The sequence below is a fragment of the Schistocerca serialis genome, chromosome 6 (genome assembly GCF_023864345.2).
Source record: "Schistocerca serialis cubense isolate TAMUIC-IGC-003099 chromosome 6, iqSchSeri2.2, whole genome shotgun sequence".
Taxonomy (NCBI): domain Eukaryota; kingdom Metazoa; phylum Arthropoda; class Insecta; order Orthoptera; family Acrididae; genus Schistocerca; species Schistocerca serialis.
The window spans coordinates 326,263,194-326,283,770 of NC_064643.1; the positions used below are offsets into that span (position 1 = coordinate 326,263,194).

General features: G+C 37.4%; 1 protein-coding gene across 6 annotated transcripts in view; it reads left to right on the forward strand.

Annotated features, from left to right (window-relative positions):
* The window catches only part of LOC126484025 (F-box/WD repeat-containing protein 9-like), a 93,805-nt gene that overhangs the window by 39,971 nt on the left and 33,257 nt on the right, over positions 1–20,577 (forward strand). For all 6 annotated transcript variants that reach the window (XM_050107352.1, XM_050107358.1, XM_050107357.1 and 3 more), the window contains exons 4-5: positions 1,725–1,870; positions 5,717–5,943. In XM_050107352.1, coding sequence (XP_049963309.1) covers positions 1,725–1,870; positions 5,717–5,943 — 373 coding nt within the window. The remainder of the gene's footprint in view (positions 1–1,724; positions 1,871–5,716; positions 5,944–20,577) is intronic.

A 20,577-nucleotide genomic window follows, 5' to 3' on the forward strand; every position in this document is an offset into this window, starting at 1 on the left:
CTTTTTCTTTCTCTTCATCTTCCATGTATTACATCAGCATGTACATCTAAACGACTGTTGTTTTTGTTGGTTTCTTGTTGATTCTGTTGAGAACAGTCAGATCCTTGAACTGTTCATAGTAATCTACTCCTGTTTCTAATGAATCCCACTCTCACTATACTCCTTTCTGCTCTGCTATTGACTCTCTGTATGTCCATCTTTTCAGAGATGGTTGCAAGACTTAGCTGTTCGCTACAGGACGTCAAATCAAACACCTCTCAGCTGTCTAATTTCCAAACTTATTGTATTTGGCTGCCAGTTTTGGCAATTTACCATGCCATCTTCAGGCCCCTGACCGACGTGTAGAAAGATTCCACCTCGGTTAAGGTCAAAACAGGGGCCAGCATTCAAGTACTGGTACCTGTAGATTTCTTCTTGCTATAGCAATCACTTCAACTATCTCTGAATGCTGGCCCCTGTTTTGACCAGAACCAAGGTGGAATCTTCCAACATGTCGGTCAGGTGCCTGAAGATGGCATGATAAACCACCAAAACTGGTTGCCAAATAAAATAAGGTTGGAAATTAGATGGCTGAAAGGTGTTTAATAACACATCGTTACCCTTTACTCACTTGATCAGAAATCATTATCTTTTTTAAATTTTGTTTCACTGTCCTCACTATATCTAGACTGAGCCTTTGCATTTCCCCTTTTAGATTTTCTAGCTGTTCTACCACATTAAGACTTCTGATGTTCGACATTCTGACTCATAGACTGTTAGCCTCTCATTCATTATTGGCTCTTTTTCTTATGGTTATGTGCCCCTTGGCATCCCTTCCCAACATCCAATACAGAATCTTCAACAAAGGGATATATCCTCCATGACACCTTTTCAATTACAGGATACAAATTGTGTGTATTTAATGCACTGGTTTCCATTGCCTGCTGCATTCTTATGCTATTGATCATTGACGATTCTTCAACCCTTTAGGGGCAGTTTCCCACACCAGGCACAAGAGGGTGCTCCTCCACCTTCTTTGACAAGCTCGTTGGCAGAACGAGGGTAACTCCTTTTATCGAAAGTCTTTATCCGCCATTGCTATTGGTTTTTATTCAAAATTTACTGATTGAGAGCAAACCCAGGACACAGGATGTTTTGATTAGTAGTCAAAGTTGTTAGCCCTGTACCATGGGCACCTCTGTAGAAAATGAGTAAGAAGTAATAAAAACTAACAGCTAGAGATAAGTACACCAGAAGTTGGATATTGCTCGACTGGAAAAAAAAAGAAAGAGGAAGGAAGGAACACACACACACACACACACACACACACACTAGCACGCACTGGAGCCATGGCTGTAGTCAGATTTGAATGAGAGGAAGAGCATTGAGGAAGGGAAGATGTCAATAGTGAAAAGAATTGCAAGAGCGAGAATAATGACTTCAGTAACACATAAAATGTGTGCAAACATCTCCAGGGTAAAGTAATATATAAAGTTAGTGAAAATGTGTAAAGGGATAGTATGCAAACACACAGTTTTTCTATTCAAAATGTGATAGTACTTTGCTAGGCAGGTCAAAGTAAAGCAGGGAAAAATAAATATCTTCCACATCCCACATTAGTACATATGCTGTAAATATTATACTTTTACTCGTTTGTTGTAGTCATTCTTTGCTTATCTTCACTGAAGTCCACATGTTTGTCGTAGGAGTATAAAAGTTCTCATGAGATCTCACTTTCTTGGCAGATGAGGATGCTATTGACTGGCAACGTGCATGTGTTTCACTGGAATCTGAACGTTTCTACTGGACCCATCGACATGAAACAATGCTGCAGTTGGAACCTGCGGATTATGTACATATTGCTGCTGTTGACTCAGTTGCTCTGATTCATGTAAGTGACTGTGATGTAAACATAGTTATAACTATAAGACAAAATTCAGAAACCCTGTGAATTTTATTGTCACCTATGAAGTCACTGCATGGACTAGTTGCTCAGAGCCGATCTGACCAGTAAGAATTTCATGATTTGGAAACAAAGCTACTAGGATATGGAACTTTGAATCTGAGACTTAAATATGGCAGTATGTATTGTAGTACAATTTATTATTTTCTGATGTGTTGGATTTATTTTAATTTATTCTGTACACACTCAGATCCATTGCAAAGCACATGGTTCAATCTCATACCCCCCCTTCCTCCAATTCGTTTCAATCCTCCACCCCTTCTGTACATCCTTGGCCAACAGGTGAGAGCATTGGATTTTACATACTAGTGTGTGTGTGTTTGTGTGTGTGTGTTTGTGTGTGTGTTTTCATACTTAATAATGTAACGTTCGTTTTTCTCTTCTTAATGACAAAGCTTGTCTTCTGTAAGAAATATATCATCTGATACAGGATAGTGATTCTTTTGGAATATCTGGAGAATGGAATTCTCAGGGCATTACATTTTAGCTGGGAAAATCAGGCAAATCTCGGGGAATTTCAAATATTTCATAAAGTCTGAGGGAATTCTGTTTTTAACGTAGCACTGAAATTTAATTTCATTGAGTTTTATAAATCACAAATTTTAAAATACTTTGTATTTCACAGTGTGTTAATTATATGAATGTCGTCCCATATAAATTATTGATGTTTAAAAAACTGCAGTCAAACTACTGCTTATGACCAGTATAACTCAGCCAAGAGGAGATAAAAGTCGTTATTGCTGTGAGATGCTTTTCTCCCTCTCCTGTTGAACGTTAATTTAACAGGGACTTCTTATGATGTCATCTTGCTTCCTATACCTGGAATTCTCAGAGAAATTATTTTTAAAGCTTGAGTAGCTATCCTGTGATAACATATGATATTGTTAACCAGAAGGTTCACATGTTGCCACCAGAGCTTATAATACATTGAGCCACACCTTCTTGTTTCTGGAATCCACTGTTTATTTCTCAGTGACCAGCATCTTGTAAACAAGACTGCGGTGTTCCTGAACGTGTAATAGATACTCATGGTATATGGCAAAATTAACCAAATTCAGGTGCACTGGAAATGATCATTAAGAAATGTTTCACACTTCCTACATCGCATTTTTTTTCTGTCACAAATACCATATTGAAGATTTTTTTCATCTAAAGTTTGAAAAATCTGCTTTCATCTCAAATGATAGTTGGAACACATCACATACAATCAATTAGAAAATCACAGTAATTTTTTAGGTATCTCAGTTTTTTCAGGAAATGTACACACACCTCATCCTTCCTGGCTGGAAGGGGGTATAGGAAGTATAGGAAGGTAAGAAAAGTGGAGCAAATGACTGTGCATCAGAGCATGGAGAAATAACGTGGCTAAATGCTGATAATATTCACAAAACTCTCTCTCTCTCTCTCTCTCTCTCTCTCTCTCTCTCTCTCTCTCTCTCTGTGTGTGTGTGTGTGTGTGTGTGTGTGTGTGTGTGTGTGTGTGTTTTTGGAATTCTGGAGCAGTAGAGGAAAGTGTGAGTGCTTGAAAGCAAGATTGTTGGCTGTAAGTTGGCTGTGGTCATTCCATCTTTGGTATTTTGATTGTGATTTTATTGTCACACAGAATCCGAAATCAATTACGATTTTCTAGAGCAGTGTTATCAACAAGAATTACCGCTCCACACTGAAAGCTTATTTATTAAGCTGCCTCAGCAAGGAATGCCCCTATTATTATTTTATTTATTTGTGATCTCATGTGTGTGGGGGGGGGGGGGGGGGGGGAGTTTCTGATTTTATTCTTTGACATATCTTTCTAGTTTCCACTATTTTTCCTTATTTCCTCTTCATAGGTCTTCAGCCATCAGGTCAGCTGACAGCAGCTTGCCATATTTTTCTGTCATTGGTCTTCCTTGTGAATGTGGTATAGGTGATGCAGCTGATATCTTCCATGATGTGGGCATGTGTTCTAATCTCGGCCTATCTGTGGTGTTTTTTGCCTCTATATCCCTTCAGTAATACTTGTAATGACAGCACATGTGTTAGCAAATGACTGACCCAAGTATCCCTTCTGCATAGGATAACCTTCCAAAGTATGGCTTCTCCTCCGCTCTGTGGAGCACCTTATCATTTAATACCTTGTCTACCCAGGCAGTCTTTAGCACTCTACAGTAACGCCACATTCCGAGGGCTGTTATTATGTCTTTTTCTGCTTCTTCAAATATTCATGTTTCACTCCAAACAAACATCTTATGGTGTCTTTCCTGATATGTTTGTTTATGCAGATGAGTCTGGAGAGGGTTCTTTACTTGTTAAAAGCAACCTTTGCTGGCAGATTCAGGTTGCAATATCCTTTGCTCCTCCATCTGATGTAATTTAATCCCCACATAGGCAAAGGAATCAATGGCTCCCAGTCACTATTGTTAAGTAAGAATTTAGCAGTGGTGTTTTGTCAACTCATCACTAAGATTTTTAATAATTTTTGAACTCATAATTGGAACATCAGCAATCTTGTAGTGCAATTTCAAGATTGCAAATGCTTTTTGTTTTAATGGTATCCTAACTGGTTTCAGTCGTATGTAGACTATCTTCAGACCAATGGAGCTGTTGTAAGTGGAAGGAACACCTGTCACCAATTGCTTCAACTCTCTGTAGTGGCGTTGAATGATGATTCAGGATGTGGTTTCCTGTACTTGATCCTCCAATCCCTCAAAGTTTGTTACACTGTGTGATATGCGTATTTTCTACTGGTCTCCTTATTGTGAAGTGTGTAAATGAAGCGTGCACAAGAGATTTGTGTGTTTATGTATCATTGCATAATTTAGGGAGAACTGCGGATTCTGTAATGGAGATAACAACTGCTTGTGATACAGTTAAGTGACCAGGAGAACATTACAAAGTTCAGTATGATACATCTGCAGATTTTGTAGAGCAGTCTGATTGCTGATGATTAGTTTATTGTTTAGAAAGATCAGTAGAAGTAAAAGGAACATAGCTGAGTATTAAACACGTTCTAAACAGCAAAGGCTACATAAAGACATTGAAAAATAATTAATTATTCTGATTTTAAAATTCCTTTTATGACCAAGGTCCTTGCACTGACTTAGGTTGGGTCATTCTGTTTGTGGAGTATCTGAAAGCTACTTTCCTTAACTCTGGAATTCAAACCACCTGTGATTTTCTTTCATACGCTTCCTTCATTCTATTTCTTCCTCTCTGTTTGCTTAATGTCTTATTCTTCATCCGCGTGGAGTGGCTGCGTGGTTTGAGGCGCCATGTCACGGACTGCGCGGCCCCTCCTGCTGGAGGTTTGAGTCCTCCAGCGGGCATGGGTGTGTGTATTGTTCTGAACATAAGTTAGTTTCAGTTAACTTAAGTAGTGTGTAAGTCTAGGGACCGATGACCTCAGCAGTTTGGTCCCTTAGGAATTCACACAGATGCCCGTTCTTTACTCCACCATATGCAGCACACAGCCATTCCCAAATAAAGTTCTTATATGTTTATCATTTCCAGTTTTTAATCTGATTCTGTGAACTTGAAGAGTGGGAAAATCATTTTGTATTATTTCGTAACCTTTCAAGATAATCTGCATTTTGTGGAATGGTATGGTTCCCATCCTCTTTTCTCTTCTTTGTTGACATTTGTAATGATTGTAGCAACATTTGCTGTAATTTTTTATCTGTACCTCATCATGAAGGCCACACAAAGTAATTTTTAAATTTGTATCCCTGCTTTAATTTTTTATCTATAAACTTCAGTGCAGTGAAGAAACTAACATGAAGATAACATTTTGAACAGGGTGGACAGCTCTGTGTCTCTGGGTCGAGAGACAGGAGCTTGGCACTATGGGATCTTACGTCAACTGGATCTGTAAATGGCTACCTGCGACAGGATGCTCATTCTGGATGGATCTGGGCCCTGCTTCCTGATGCAAAAGAGCCTGGAACATTGTATTCTTGTTCCTGGGACTACACTGTCAAGTGCTGGGACGTACACAGAGTTCTAGAACAGCGGTCATCTACTGCGTCAGTGTCTCTCCAACTGTTACTAAAACCAAATTATTGTGCTAATTAAATTACAGCTGACTCCCCATATAATGTAAAATCTGACAGGAAAACAGTTTCAATAATGTATAATAAATAAGTAGCTAGTGTTGTGCTTTTCAAAATAGAATTAAATTTAGTTTTAATTACAGTAAAAGCAACAATTTGTCTCAAATGAGCAGGTCCAAGCAAAGATTTAGAAATTAAATGAGATATTATTACACATGTGTTTAAGTATTGAACATTCTGTAACAAAAGGTTTGTGCAAGTAAGTGAATAGCCCTGGACACCCACACTGTGAGGCAGTGCTTTTTCTCATCAAGTGTACCTCACAAACTGATTCAAAACTTAAACTACCACCAACTGCTCTCCAAACCCCTGAAAATAACTTCTGGAGTATTACCTGTGTGCAGTTACAGGGGAGCCTCTGTTAGAGCCTGGAACAATGCTAGGAGAGATAATCACCGATTCAAGCTATGGACTGTCCCAAGATAAATTGTTATGTCAGTTAGAGGAGGACTTCCAGCAAAGTGCAAGTTTCTGGATGAGATCTTTATATGGCACATGATTTTAATGGGTAATGAAATTTCAGTGTAGCAATATTTTAGTGAAACTAACATTCCATTTCTGTGTATTTTTGTATCTGTGGTGATTGTAGCAATCTGGTCAGAAATATCGTACTTTACAATATATAACTGTACCCCCATCAATCATGGACCTCACCCTTGGTGGGGAGGCTTGTGTGCCTCAGCGACACAAATAGCCGTACCATAGGTGCGACCACAATGGAGGGGTATCTGTTGAGAGGCCAGACAAATGTGTGGTTCCTGAAGAGGGGCAGCAGCCTTTTCAGTAGTTGCAGGGGCAGCAGTCTGGATGATTGACTGATCTGGCCTTGTAACACTAACCAAAACGGCCTTGCTGTGCTGGTACTACGAACGGCTGAAAACAAGGGGAAACTACAGCCGTAATTTTTCCCGAGGGCATGCAGCTTTACTGTATTGTTAAATGATGATGGCGTCTCTTGGGTAAAATTTTCCGGAGGTAAAATAGTCTCCCATTCGGATCTCCAGGCAGGGACTACTCAAGAGGACGTCGTTATCAGGAGAAAGAAAACTGGCGTTCTACGGATCGGAGCGTGGAATGTCAGAGCCCTTAATCGGGCAGGTAGGTTACAAAATTTAAAAAGGGAAATGGATAGGTTAAAGTTAGATATAGTGGGAATTAGTGAAGTTCGGTGGCAGGACGAACAAGACTTCTGGTCAGGTGAGTACAGGGTTATAAATACAAAATCAAATAGGGGTAATGCAGGAGTAAGTTTAATAATGAATAAAAAAACAGGAGTGTAGGTAAGCTTCTACAAACAGCATAGTGAACGCATTATTGTGGCCAAGATAGGCATGAAGCCCATGCCCACCATAGTGGTACAAGTTTATATGCCAACTAGCCCCACAGATGACAAATAGATTGATGAAATCTATGTTGAGATAAAAGAAATTATTCAGATAGTGAGGGGAGACGAAAATTTAATAGTCATGGGTGACTGGAATTTGACAGTAGGAAAAGGAAGGAAAGGAAACGTAGTAGGTGAATATGGAATGGGGGTAAGAAATGAAAGAGAAAGCTGCCTTTTAGAATTTTGCACAGAGTATAACTTAATCACAGCTAACACTTGCTTCAAGAATCATGAAAGAAGGTTGTATACATGGAAGAAGCCTGGAGATACTGGAAGGTTTCAGATAGATTATATAATATTAAGACAGAGATTTAGGAACCAGGTTTTAAATTGTAAGACATTTCCAGGGGCAAATGTGGACTCTGACAACTATCTATTGGTTATGAACTGTAGATTAAAACTGAAGAAACTGCAAAAAGGTAGGTATTTAAGGAGATGGGACCTGGATAAACTTAAAGAACCAGAGGTTGCAAAGAGTTTCAGGGAAAGCATTAGGGAACAATTGACAGGAATGGGGGAAGGAAATACAGTGGAAGAAGAATGGGTAGGTTTGTGGGATGAAATAGTGAAGGCAGCAGAGGATCAAGTAGGTAAAAAGACAAGGGCTAGTAGAAATCCTTAGGTAACAGAAGATACATTGAATTTAATTGATGAAAGGAGAAATTATAAAAAATGCAGTAAATGAAGCAGGCGAAAAGGAATAAAAGTCTCAAAAATGAGATTGACAGGAAATGCAAAATGGCTAAGCAGGGATGGCTAGAGGACAATGTAAGGATGTAGAGGCATATCTCACCAGGGGTAAGATAGATACTGCCTACAGGAAAATTAAAGAGACCTTTGGAGAAAAGAGAACCACTTGTATGAATATCAAGAACTCAGATGGAAACCCAGTTCTAAGCAAAGAAGGGAAAGCAGCAAGATGGAAGGAGTATATAGAGGGTCTATACAAGGGCAATGTACTTGAGGGCAATATTATGGAAATGGAAGAGGATTTAGATGAAGATGAAATGGGAGATACGATACTGTCTGAAGATATTGACAGAGCACTGAAAGACCTAAGTGGAAACAAGGCCCCGGGAGTAGACAACATTCCATTAGAATTACTGACAGCCTTGGGAGAGCCAGTCCTGACAAAACTCTACCATCTGGTGAACAAGATGTATGAGACAGGTGAAATACCCTGAGACTTCAACAAGAACATAATAATTCCAATCCCAAAGAAAGTAGGTGTTAGCAGATGTGAAAATTACTGAACCATCAGTTTAATAAGTCATGGTTGCAAAATACTAACACGAATTCTTTACAGACGAATGGAAAAACTGGTAGAAGCTGACATCAGGGAAGGTGAGTTTGGATTCTGTAGAAATGTTGGAACACATGAGGCAATACTGACCCTACGACTTATCTTAGAAGATAGATTAAGAAAAGGCATAATCTATTTCTAGCATTTGTAGACTTAGAGAAAGCTTTTGTCAATGTTGACTGAAATACTGTCTTTCAAATTCTGAAGGTGGCAGGGTTAAAATACAAGGAGCGAAAGGATATTTACAATTTGTACAGAAAGCAGCTGGAAGTTATGAGTCGAGGGACATGAAAGGGAAGCAGTGGTTGGGAAGGGAGTGAGACAGGGTTGTAGCCCAACTCCAGGGTTGTAGCCTCAAGCTGTATATTGAACTAGCAGTAAAGGAAACAAAAGAAAAATTCGGAGTAGGAATTAAAATCCATGGAGAAGAAATAAAAACTTGGAGCTTCGCCGATGACATTGTATTTCTGCCAGAGGCAGCAAACGACCTGGAAGAGCAGTTGAATGGAATGGACAGTGTCTTGAAATGTGGATATAAGATGAACATTAACAAAAGCAAAATGAGGATAATGGAATGTAGTTAAATTAAGTCAGGTGATGCTGAGGGAATTAGATTAGGTAGTGAGACACTTAAAGTAGTAGGTGAGTTTTGGTAATTGGGGAGCAAAATAACTGATGATGGTCGTAGTACGGAGGATATAAAATGTAGACTTGCAGTTGCAAGGAAAGCGTTTCTGAAGAAGAGAAATTTGTTAGCATCGAGTATAGATTGAAGTGTCACTAAGTCGTTTCCGAAAGTATTTGTATGGAGTGTAGCCATGTATGGAAGTGAAATATGGACGATAAATAGTTTGGACAAGAAGAGAATAGAAGCCTTGTGGTGCTACAGAAGAATGCTGAAGGTTAGATGGATGGATCACTTCACTAATGAGGAGGTATTGAATAGAATTGGGGAGATGAGAAATTTGTGGCGCAACTTGACTAGAAGAAGGGATCGGTTGGTAGGACATGTTCTGAGGCATCATGGGATCACCAATTTAGTACTGGAGGGCAGCGTGGAGGGTAAAAATCGTAGAGGGAGACCAAGAGATGAATACAGTAAGCAGATTCAGAAGGATGTAGGCTGCAGTAGGTACTGGGAGTTGATGAAGCTTGCGCAGGATAGAGTAGCATGGAGAGCTGCATCAAACCAGTCTCTGGACTGAAGACCACGACAACGACAACTGTACATAAACAGATGCATCAAAATGCTGAAATCTGCTTCTCGCCAGTTGAATGGAAACACCATTAATATTTATCAGTAATTGAAATACTTCCAGAAGGCCCATCTACCTACAGATTATGCAATTTTATTTAGCTGCTTTGTTGGTTACAATTGCGTGTGAGCCATCCATATTGTGCAGCTCCTAAGTCAGTGCAAGTATGGGTGTCATTACACCTCAACACAGGTTGAAATCATTCCTAAAATGGGCTGGTATCCCTTGGTCTGGAACTATATGAATGGTGTAAACTATAGGCTCCATCAGTTCTGTGAAATTCTTTGCAGTAGATTTATCAGCAAAGCTTAAGAGTGGAGGCCTGTATGTTTGTGCGTAGTGGGTCAAGTTTGCAGTATAACCAGAAATGGCTTCTCAGCTGGTAGTCAACTCCAAGACTGCACTTAGTATTTGATGTTGCTATTATTGTAAGCAAACTTTTGAGATTCTTGAAGGAAATCCATTACCATATGAATGAAAACTGAATTATATAAGTGGAGTAATGGGAATGCTGACCTAGCACTGCTTTGTAGCTGCCAAAGAATCTATAAAAAAGTTGCGAAATGCTCCAGTCTTTGTCTATTAATTTACTGAAGCCCAACAGTGTTTGATATTTGCAACAATAAAATGCCACTTATCTTAAGCAGCTAACAAATGAAACTGAACATCAAAATTCGGCACACAAATTGTGCCAAAAATGACAGCAGCTGTAAAATATAAAAAGGGCTATGTTAATACACAAAAATATGAATGATACATATTAGTCCATACCACATGGAGGAGTGTTGAGTCGTAGACAGGCACAATGAAAAAGAATACTAGCAATATTTAAGCTTTCAGATGAAGCCTTCACCAGAAGTAGAACTCACACATTCACACAACAATAACAACATCAACAACAACCCACGCGAACATGACTGCAATCTCTGGGCTCTAAGGCCTGACTGCAGTTGTTATGTGAATATGTGAATGTTGTACTTCAGAGTTAGGATTTTGTCCCAAAACTTAAATATTGTTAGTATTCTCCTTTGTTGTGCCTATCTGTGACTCAATGCCTCCTCTACAAGGTGATTAGCTATCTATCCTTTCCATATTGTTGTTATTCCATCCTGGTCTTTCAATTGTTTGACATACTAATACATTTGTAGATTATGACACATATAGATATTATTTCTTTGTTTTGTCTATTCATCTTATAGTTTATTTTTTTATTGGCCTTTTTATGTGTGATAGTCGGCTTTTGGAAAAGTCTCTTGACTTCTTCTCCATTGAATAGAGCTAACTGCAGGAACTTATAAGCCTCTTTCTTCTTATAAACTGCATGGACAATCAGACTTCGTCAGTTAACTATGTATTTGACTTTCATGCACTACATAATTCACACTTTCAACATACATATGCAACTTTCTGTAATTACCTCGTAGCATCGAACATTAGAAACAAAATGAGTTACAGTTAAAAGAAAGTTGGCTTGACTACCATGACTTTCTTAAAATGAATCAGAAAATGTGTCTTGCCTCTACCAAGGTTCTACAAGAGCACTTTTTCAACTTTTCTTGTTTCACGTAACAATAGTCAGTGACACCATAAGCACAGAGCGGCATAAAAACGCCATGGTTCTTCCTTACACACGCACTAAAACCTCTGTGGATTGCCTGAAAGGTACTTTTTGGTGCCATTCGACTGCTGCATCTGCCTTCTTCCCATGACTGATTTTAAACCTGCACACACAAACATGTGATGCGCAGTGGGTAGGGTTCTACCATCCCACTTTCATATTTAGAATATTGTGTGTTCGAGATGGTAGAAGGCTGAATGGTTCTAGAATTTACACAGAAATTCTTGAATCACAGCAACATATAGACATTATTCCTTTATTTTGTCTATGCGTCTTATAGTTTATATCTTTATTGGCCTTTTTGTGTATGATAGTATGTTGTGCTACAGGTATTGCATACATAATGCATTTTTTTCCTCACAAATAAAATAATTTGTAATATAGACTATTAGAATTAAACATATGATTTAAACTTACCAATATTATGAGAAGAAAAGTTGCTAATTGCCATATAGCGGAGATGCTGAATCACTGATAGGCACAATAAAAAGACACAATTAAAGCTTTTGGCCATTAAGGCCTTCATTAAAACATGCGCGCGCACACACACACACACACACACACACACACACACACACACACACACACACACACACACACACACGACTGCAGTCTCAGGCAACTGAAACCACACTGCGAGCAGCAGCACCAGTGCATGATGGGAGTGACGACTGGGTGGGGATAAGGGGGAATCTGGGGTGGGGAGGACGAGGGATAGTATGGTGGGGGTGTTAAGTCACCAGTCGCGCGTGTGTGCGTGTGTGTGTGTGTGTGTGTGTGTGTGGGTGGGTGTGTGTACACCCTTATGTGCGCCTATTGTTGATAAAGGCCTTAATGGCCGAAAGCTTTAATTGTAAGAGTCTTTCTGTTATGGCTACCTGCGACTCAGCATCTCCGCTATATGGTGAGTAGCAACTTCCCTTCCCATAATATTGTTATATTCCATCCTGGATTTTCCAATGTTTGTTTTAAACTTAGGTAGTGTATATATAAAACAAATAAATGTGTAATATTGTACATTGCAGTTTATGTATCAGTGCATTGATACAATGATTATAAACCATGACACCATTAGTATGCCTATAAGGATTGTTTAAAGGTCTTGTGTCCTGAACAGCTTTTTTCACTGAAAGTTTATTAAAAAGTTTTAGTCCTATATGGAATGGACTCTTCTGACAGATTCTGATATTTTCATGAATTATATAAACACTGAGTCTGATGTTATGGTCACTCATAGTTCTTCTGAAAACTTTTATTGTTATCTGTTTCATTTGAGTGAGGAAAAATTGATTTCTCTTATGTAAATGAATGGTGTTAGAAGAATGTAAGATGCTGTGATATCAGGTTTGCACAGCTCACTTAATTTCCTTCCATTTGTTATTCTAATAGCCTTCTTTCAAATTTTAAATATTCCGGGTTCTGTCAGGACTTTCCCCACAATGTTACTCTGTAATTTAGATGTGAGTGAATACAAACATGTGATATCAGATTTTCTCATGATTCATTCTTGTATGCAACATCCTTGGTTTACTTGTCAGGTTGAATCTCAAGCAGAATTACATAATGACGACGTACACTGACCTATCCCATGCCATCTATATGCTATAAATAGTCACTGCAACAGGAACCATCAGGACAATCAGTTGCTCCTGATGAAGATGATGGAGAATTTAATTGAAAGCTTCAGATTTTGCCAACATAGATAGTAAGCTGTCGTAGAAAGACCACGTTCAGGATCTTGTTCAAAGACTTAATACTGCCATTTTACTATTCGAACAGTATCAGAAGTGAATGATCGTTCAACATGAAAATTAGTCTACTTTGCTTATTTTCAGTCAGTTATGTTGTATGGTATTATATTTTGGGGTAACTATTCACGTTCTAAAAGGATAAAAGAAACAGGCAGTTCGGGCAATAAGTGGTGTAAGTTCACGAACCTCTTGTCGACCCCTTTTCAGGAGTCTGGGTATTTTGACATTGGCCTCTCAATATATATATTCCTCACTGTCTTTTCTTGTTAACAATATTAGCTTATTCCCAAGAATAAGCAGCTTTTACTCGGTAAATACTCGGCAGAAATCAAACCTGCATTTGGATTGGACTTCCTTAACTCTTGTAAAAAAGGAGTGCAGTATATTACTGCATCCATTTTCAATAAACTACCACTTGAATTAAAAAATCTTAGCAGTAATCCATGTGCTTTCAAATCTAAACTGAAGAGTTTCCTCATGGGTCACTCCTTCTATTTTGTCGAGGAGTTCCTTGAAAAATTAAGCTGATTCTCATTGTATTATTGATTGCGTTTACTTAAACTTATGGATTGACTTTTTTCGGGTTCATAAGCATTTGTTTTTATTTGTTATTACTTTTATGTTGTAATTTCATGTACTGACATGTTCCATGACCTTGGAGATTTGCTCCTCAATTTGGTCCTACAGAACTTGATGTGTAAATAAGTAAATAAATTTGATGTGGCAAACTGGGAGTGTTTTATACACGAATATAAGCACTTTTAAAACAGTTTCCACTTTGACGCATGGCTTTGGGGCTCGTAGGACATAACCCACTCTTCTTAACGCATGATTAACTTACTTAGTGTGTTTAATCCATTTCAAATTGTCTTGCACCCAAAATCAAGGAATTTCGTCATAGGGCTACTGTGCACTTGGCCATCCTAACATGGGGTTTTGTGGATTCTTGTTATGTGAGTACGAAAATTCATTGCAGCAGTCTCACTGTTTATGGTAAAGTGATTGTGGTCTGTCCAACAGCAAATTGACTTTCTGGCACAATATACAGACTGTTACAGTTCCTCAAAGTTCTCACCTTTTAGTCACAAATAAGTCGGTTTTGAATGCATCTAGATTTATTCTCAGATCATTGATATAGAGTTGTAAGAGGTGGGGCACCATAAATGAGCCTTGGGGCACACCATATTTGATTTTAGCCCCATTTGAGAGCACTTTAGTGGTTTGCAGTTTTGATCCCCACGTCTCTGTGAGATCTCTTGTTTGCAGTTGTCCAAAAATAATTTGATCCAGATGTCTGGAAGGTTCTGTATGCCATGGTGTTCAGTCTTTGTAAGAAAGGTTTCTTGTTGAGCATGTGAAATGATTTTGACAAATCTAATAATATCCGTGTTGTCAATTTTTTGATATTCACCAGATCTGATGTACTATTAAAACATTCATACATCACTGTTTGTGCTGATTTTTCTCTTCTGCCCCCATATGAGATAAGCATAACACATCATTCCTCTTTATAAGTGAAAGTAGTTAGTAGTTTTTTGTACATAATTTTCTCTAAAACTTCCCCAAGAGTCAGTCTTTTCTTCTCATCCCATTATATTCTCTAAACCTTCTGATATCTTGGTACTTGATGAAATGGTGATTGACCTATAGTTGTTTGTGGCCTCCCTCCCCATTTTCACATTTTCTTTTACATAGGAATGACTTAAGATGTTTTAAACGACTCAGGAAAAGTGCTTGATTGAAGAGAGGAGTGACATAAGTATGTTAATGGTGTTATCATATTATGGCCACATTTTTTTGTCTTTGTCAGTGGAATGTCATTAATTCCAGCTGAAAAATGAGTTTTTCACTTTTATTGCTTTCATGACTTTATCTTTATGACAGTGTTAAGAAACATTGATCTAGAACTTGTCTCTAGTTTTAATTTAACAGGTGCAGTTGTAAGCGTTTAATTTTGTTTTACTGTATCGTCTGCAATGCCTTTAAAGAAGTTATTAAATAGTTTTGCCAGTGCTGTGGGATTATGTATCTTTTTGTCTTGTAAGTTAACGTGATTTTGTACTTCTGTATTACTGTCACGATTTTCATTTTTTGTAATCTTCCACATGGCTTTTACTTTGGTGTGTTATTTACATAGTCACTGTTTGTCCATTTCTTTAGCAAGTCTTAGAACTATGTTTTTGCTATGTTTTGTAGTAATTGTGTAGCTCTGTTGATGCCTTGGTCTGTTTATACATTTGATGTAGAAGTTTTCTTTCAGATAGGAGGTCCTTATCCCTGTTGTATCAGCTATATTTATTGATCATCTATTTTATTATACACAATGATATAGGACTTGTCATATGTTGATACAAAAAAACTTAAATAATAATGTCTATATACAAATCACACAGATAACGAACTACATAAACCAAACAAATTTTAACTTTACATTGTATCCAGTGACACATGCCAACGTTTGGACATTCTCAAATTCAATAAATTTATGTACTCATCAACACTGTAAAAGCTTTCACTTATAAGCATTTTCTTAAGCTCATTTTTAAAAATGTGCAGTTTATGATCAAAAACATCAAATGCCTGTCTGTGGCTCAGTGATCATTTTTATGGTGAATTGATACCCATCCTCATTAGTATTGATTCTCAGAGTATTGCACAAGTTATCTGTTGCGTGAGTGATCACTGCTGTTTCATTTGATCAACATGGTGTCTGTGGCACGTGAATAGCTGGCTACACAAGTGGACGTCAAACAAAGGGCCAAAATTGCAGGCCATTTCTGCGGGTCTCTGTAACAGATGGGCCTGCCAATCTGAAGCCCATAGTTTCTCACAAATGTGCCTGTCAGATCTAGTCTCACCAATCTGCCTGCAGGCTGGGTCTGTCTGTGTGTGGCATAATGAGGTGGATTTTCATGGTTTATCTGTGGACCCAGGACTGTGGTGCTCCTTGGCAAGCCAGAGGCCATGGGCGATGGATTTGAGGAATTGTGAGCGTGTCACTGCAAATACATGGTACAATGTGGTGTTATAAAGACATTTTATTTATTCTAGTACATTTTGGCACTTCAAAAGTAGTTTATATATAAGAAATCATAAACAGTAAAAAGAAGAAAATTGCAGCAGTCGCTGGCAGTTTGTATGCTATGTACTCGTGTATTTCTTGAAAGAAAAATCACACAAAACCTGTAGAATAATAGACATAACACAGTGGGTAATAACCGACAATAACATACATAGTAGAACCAACATTTTATTGGCAGTCACCTATAGTACTGGTTTACACAATTCTTCCCCACCTTATACATTTCTTTCAAGAGGCCTACTTTTTTCTGACGTTATTTCTGAAAGCAGTGAAGGTATTTTAAATGTGGCTTGCGACTCCAACGAAATGCATATTTTTGTCACCAAATATGTTTCACTTTATCAAAATAAAATAACACCAGTGGTCTTAATGAAACATGTATACCATTTGGCTTGCTTTCTCCACCTAAAAACTGTTCATTACAAAAGATGTTGATGTTAGTACTTAAGATTTTTGCTCACATGTTAAGAAATGCATTTTTTTTCCCAGCTTATGTCTTTACTTACACTTGAGAGCTCAAAATTTGTCAGGAAAAAAATGCTAAAACTTGTGTGGAAATCATGGAAATGTCAGGGAGTTTCACTTGTGGCAACCCAGTTATCACATTTCCAATTGATTTCATTTCTTTGTTACCCTTGTTTCTTTTGATATATGAATCATTGTTTAATTTTCTTGCTGCTGTAACAACTTTCTTGTACACCTTTCTGTGACAGTTTACACACTGTTTCAGAGCTGGATTTGGCCTAGCTGTTTTAATTAACTTTCTAAGTTGCTCCGAAGAATATCTTATCCTCTGTGGTATTCAAGTGTTAGTCATGGTTTTTGCTTTAATTTTCTTAAGAGGGAATGTAATTTCATAGTTACCCTGTGATGAGCTAAAAATGACTCAAACTTCGTATCTACATTGTCACATTTATGTAAATCCCCGATTGAATTTTTTAACAATGACTTAAAAATTGTAATGTTGTCCTCATTTGTATATCTAGCCACTTTTCCTAAAATTTGTGTTGTGTACATTATTTACAATAAATTTTGTTGCTTCATTATCCAAGAATCCAGTATCAGTCACTTCTACATTATGATCAAATGTTTGCAAGTCTAAAAATATTTGATCAACTGTCGTTTTAGAGGTATTTCTGAGTTTTGTGTGTTCATGGACAGTGGGTGAAAAATTATGTGGATATTTATTTTATTTTATTTATTTAGCATCCGTGTTATCGTACAAACGATATTGGACTTGTCATACATAGAAATCAACAATATAGAATATACAACATGAAATTGTCTACAATTGGATTTGTCATACACTGAAATTAAAATATAGACTGTACAAAATGAAATTGTCTATAATAAATGACAGCAAACTTACAGTTTATTTCCACATAAATGGTTTATAGTAATTTGTTTCTCAGTAACAATAAAAAAACTAGTACTATAGGTGGTAAAGTATAATAAAAGCTGAAACAAACAAAGATAGAAAATTTTGGAGTTTAGTTTGTAAAGTCATTTTCCTGGTCTTCAAGATGTTCATTTATTGAGTAGCAACATTTATCAATTAAAAATTTTCTAAGTTCCAATTTAAAATTTGTATTGTCCTTTAAATCTTTAATGTACTGAGGCAGTGCATTATAGAGCTTAATGCCCATGTGGCTACACGCTTCTGAGTTCATGTTCTTCTCGCTTGTTCTGTGTGGAGATCATTCTTGTTCCTTGTGTTATAGTTGTGACAGTCTGCATTTGTGTGGAGATGGCTTAAATTAGCTTTGGTTAAGAGTACACATTTAAGTATACAGACTGATGGCAGAGTAAGTATTCCTAACTTTTTGAAAAGAGGTCTGCAGTGAGCTTGTGTCGGACTATGGGTAATTATTCGAACAGCCCGTTTCTGTAAAATAAAAATGTCTTTCAAATTAGATTTTGAGCTGTCCCAGAACACTATTTCAAATGAGGCAATTGAATGAAAGTGCCCAAAATATGCCATTCTGATGCCTTCTAGAGTGCAAACATTTGCAATAACTCTCAGTGCAAAGCAGGCTGAGTTTAGTCTGTATGTAAGAAATTTTACATGGTGTTTCCAATTCATAGCTTCATCTATATGCATTCCTGACACTTTTGGAAAATGCACTCTCTTTATTAGTCTGTCATCCAGTTCTAGATTAACGTCTTCATCCTGAATCATTTTACCAAACTGTATGTAACTTGTTTTCTTTGCATTGAGTGTAAGTTTATTTGCACTGAACCAAGTCTCAATACTTTTTAGGATTTTGTCAGTAGTTGACTGTAACGAGTTTTTAAAGTCGCTCACTATCAGACTTGCGTCATCTGCATATAGTACAAGTTTGGCTGTATCATATTGTAACTGTAAATCATTGACATATATGAGAAAGAGTAGTGGCCTTAAGATGCTGCCCTGGTGTACTCCTAAAGGAACTTCTTTTGCTTCTGAAACTAACCTTATTTTTTGATTTGAATTTACAGTGATGAGCTCTACAATCTGAGGTCTGTTTTCGAGATATGACTCAAACCACATTTTAACTCTTCCTCTAATACCTACTGCTTCCAGCTTATCAAGGAGGATTTCATAGCAGATGGTATCGAAAGCTTTAGATAGATCTAAATTGATTCCTACTATACTTTTGTTTTTCTCCAAATTTTTAATTATTTCTTGGGTGTAGTCTATGACTGCAGTTTCTGTGCTTCGTTTTGCACAAAAACCACGTTTATTACTATTCCAAAGTTTATTATTGTCTAGGTAACTAGTTACTCTCAATTTCATCACTTTCTCTAATATTTTGGAGAAAGCAGGAAGAAGTTATATGGGACGGTAGTTGTCTATTTTATGTCTGTCTCCATTTTTAAATAGTGGCCTCACTCTTGAGATCTTCAGTCGCTAAGGAAACACACCTTCACTAAAGGATAAATTTGCAATATGGGTTAAAGGTTTTGCAATCTGCACTGCAGTCCTTATTATGATTGAAACTAGTACTTCATCAACACCTGCTGCAATTTTTGGTTTTATGCTTCTAATCACTCTAATTACTTCCTGTTCATTTGTTGAAGGAATATTCATGCCGCAGGCAACCCTTGGAGCATGTATTATTTTTTGTTTTGCGAAGTTTAAGTTTAGTGAATGTGGTACATTTAAAAAATAATTATTAATATAGTTCGCCATTTCCTTCTTTTCTATATTGCAGTTTTCACTGCTTTTGAGTATTTGTCTGAGTTTCTGATTAAATTGTCATTATATAGCAACTTTGCCTTTGCTATTGCTTTTTGGTATATTTTTCTGTATGTTTTTACATATTCTACAAACTGTGGATCTGAGCAAGTTTTAATTTCTTGGTTCAGTTTTTTCATGGTTACACTGGAAGTCCTAATGCCTGTAGTTATCCAAGGTTTATGTGCTTTTTGAGCCAGCCGGTGTGGCCGTGCGGTTACAGGCGCTTCAGTCTGGAACCGCGTGACCGCTACGGTCGCAGGTTCGAATCCTGCCTCGGGCATGGATGTGTGTGATGTCCTTAGGTTAGTTAGGTTTAATTAGTTCTAAGTTCTAGGCGACTGATGACCTCAGAAATTAAGTCGCATAGTGCTCAGAGCCATTATGTGCTTTTTGTTCTGAAGACTTGGGGAGCTCACTAACTTCTTAGGGAAACACATTTCAAATAGTGACATGTATATAGAAGAAAAGGTATTATATGCATTATTTGCACTTGATTCTGATTTTACATCTGTCCAGCTATCATTGGTTAGACAGTTAACAAAATGTGTGCAGTTTTCTTTAGAAAAAATTCTTTTATAAGTGTGGCAAGATGTTTTTTTCACAGGCATTGGGGGAACGGTAAGCACAAGAGCATTGTGATCAGATAAACCAAGGTCAGTGTTTATTTATTTATTTATTTTATCCATCTTTCAGCACTAACATGCAATCGATGTTGTCAGAAGACTTACAGCTATTTGTACATTATGTTTTACATACCAAAATATTACATAGTAAAGATATAGCAATGTTGTAAACTATTAGCTTACAACAGCCTCTACACCTAGATCCATACATAACAGTAAGCCATAATTTATCAGCATTAACATGCAATCAATGTTGTCAGAAGTATGTTATTTACCTCCCCTTCATTGGAATCTATGTTTGAGAATA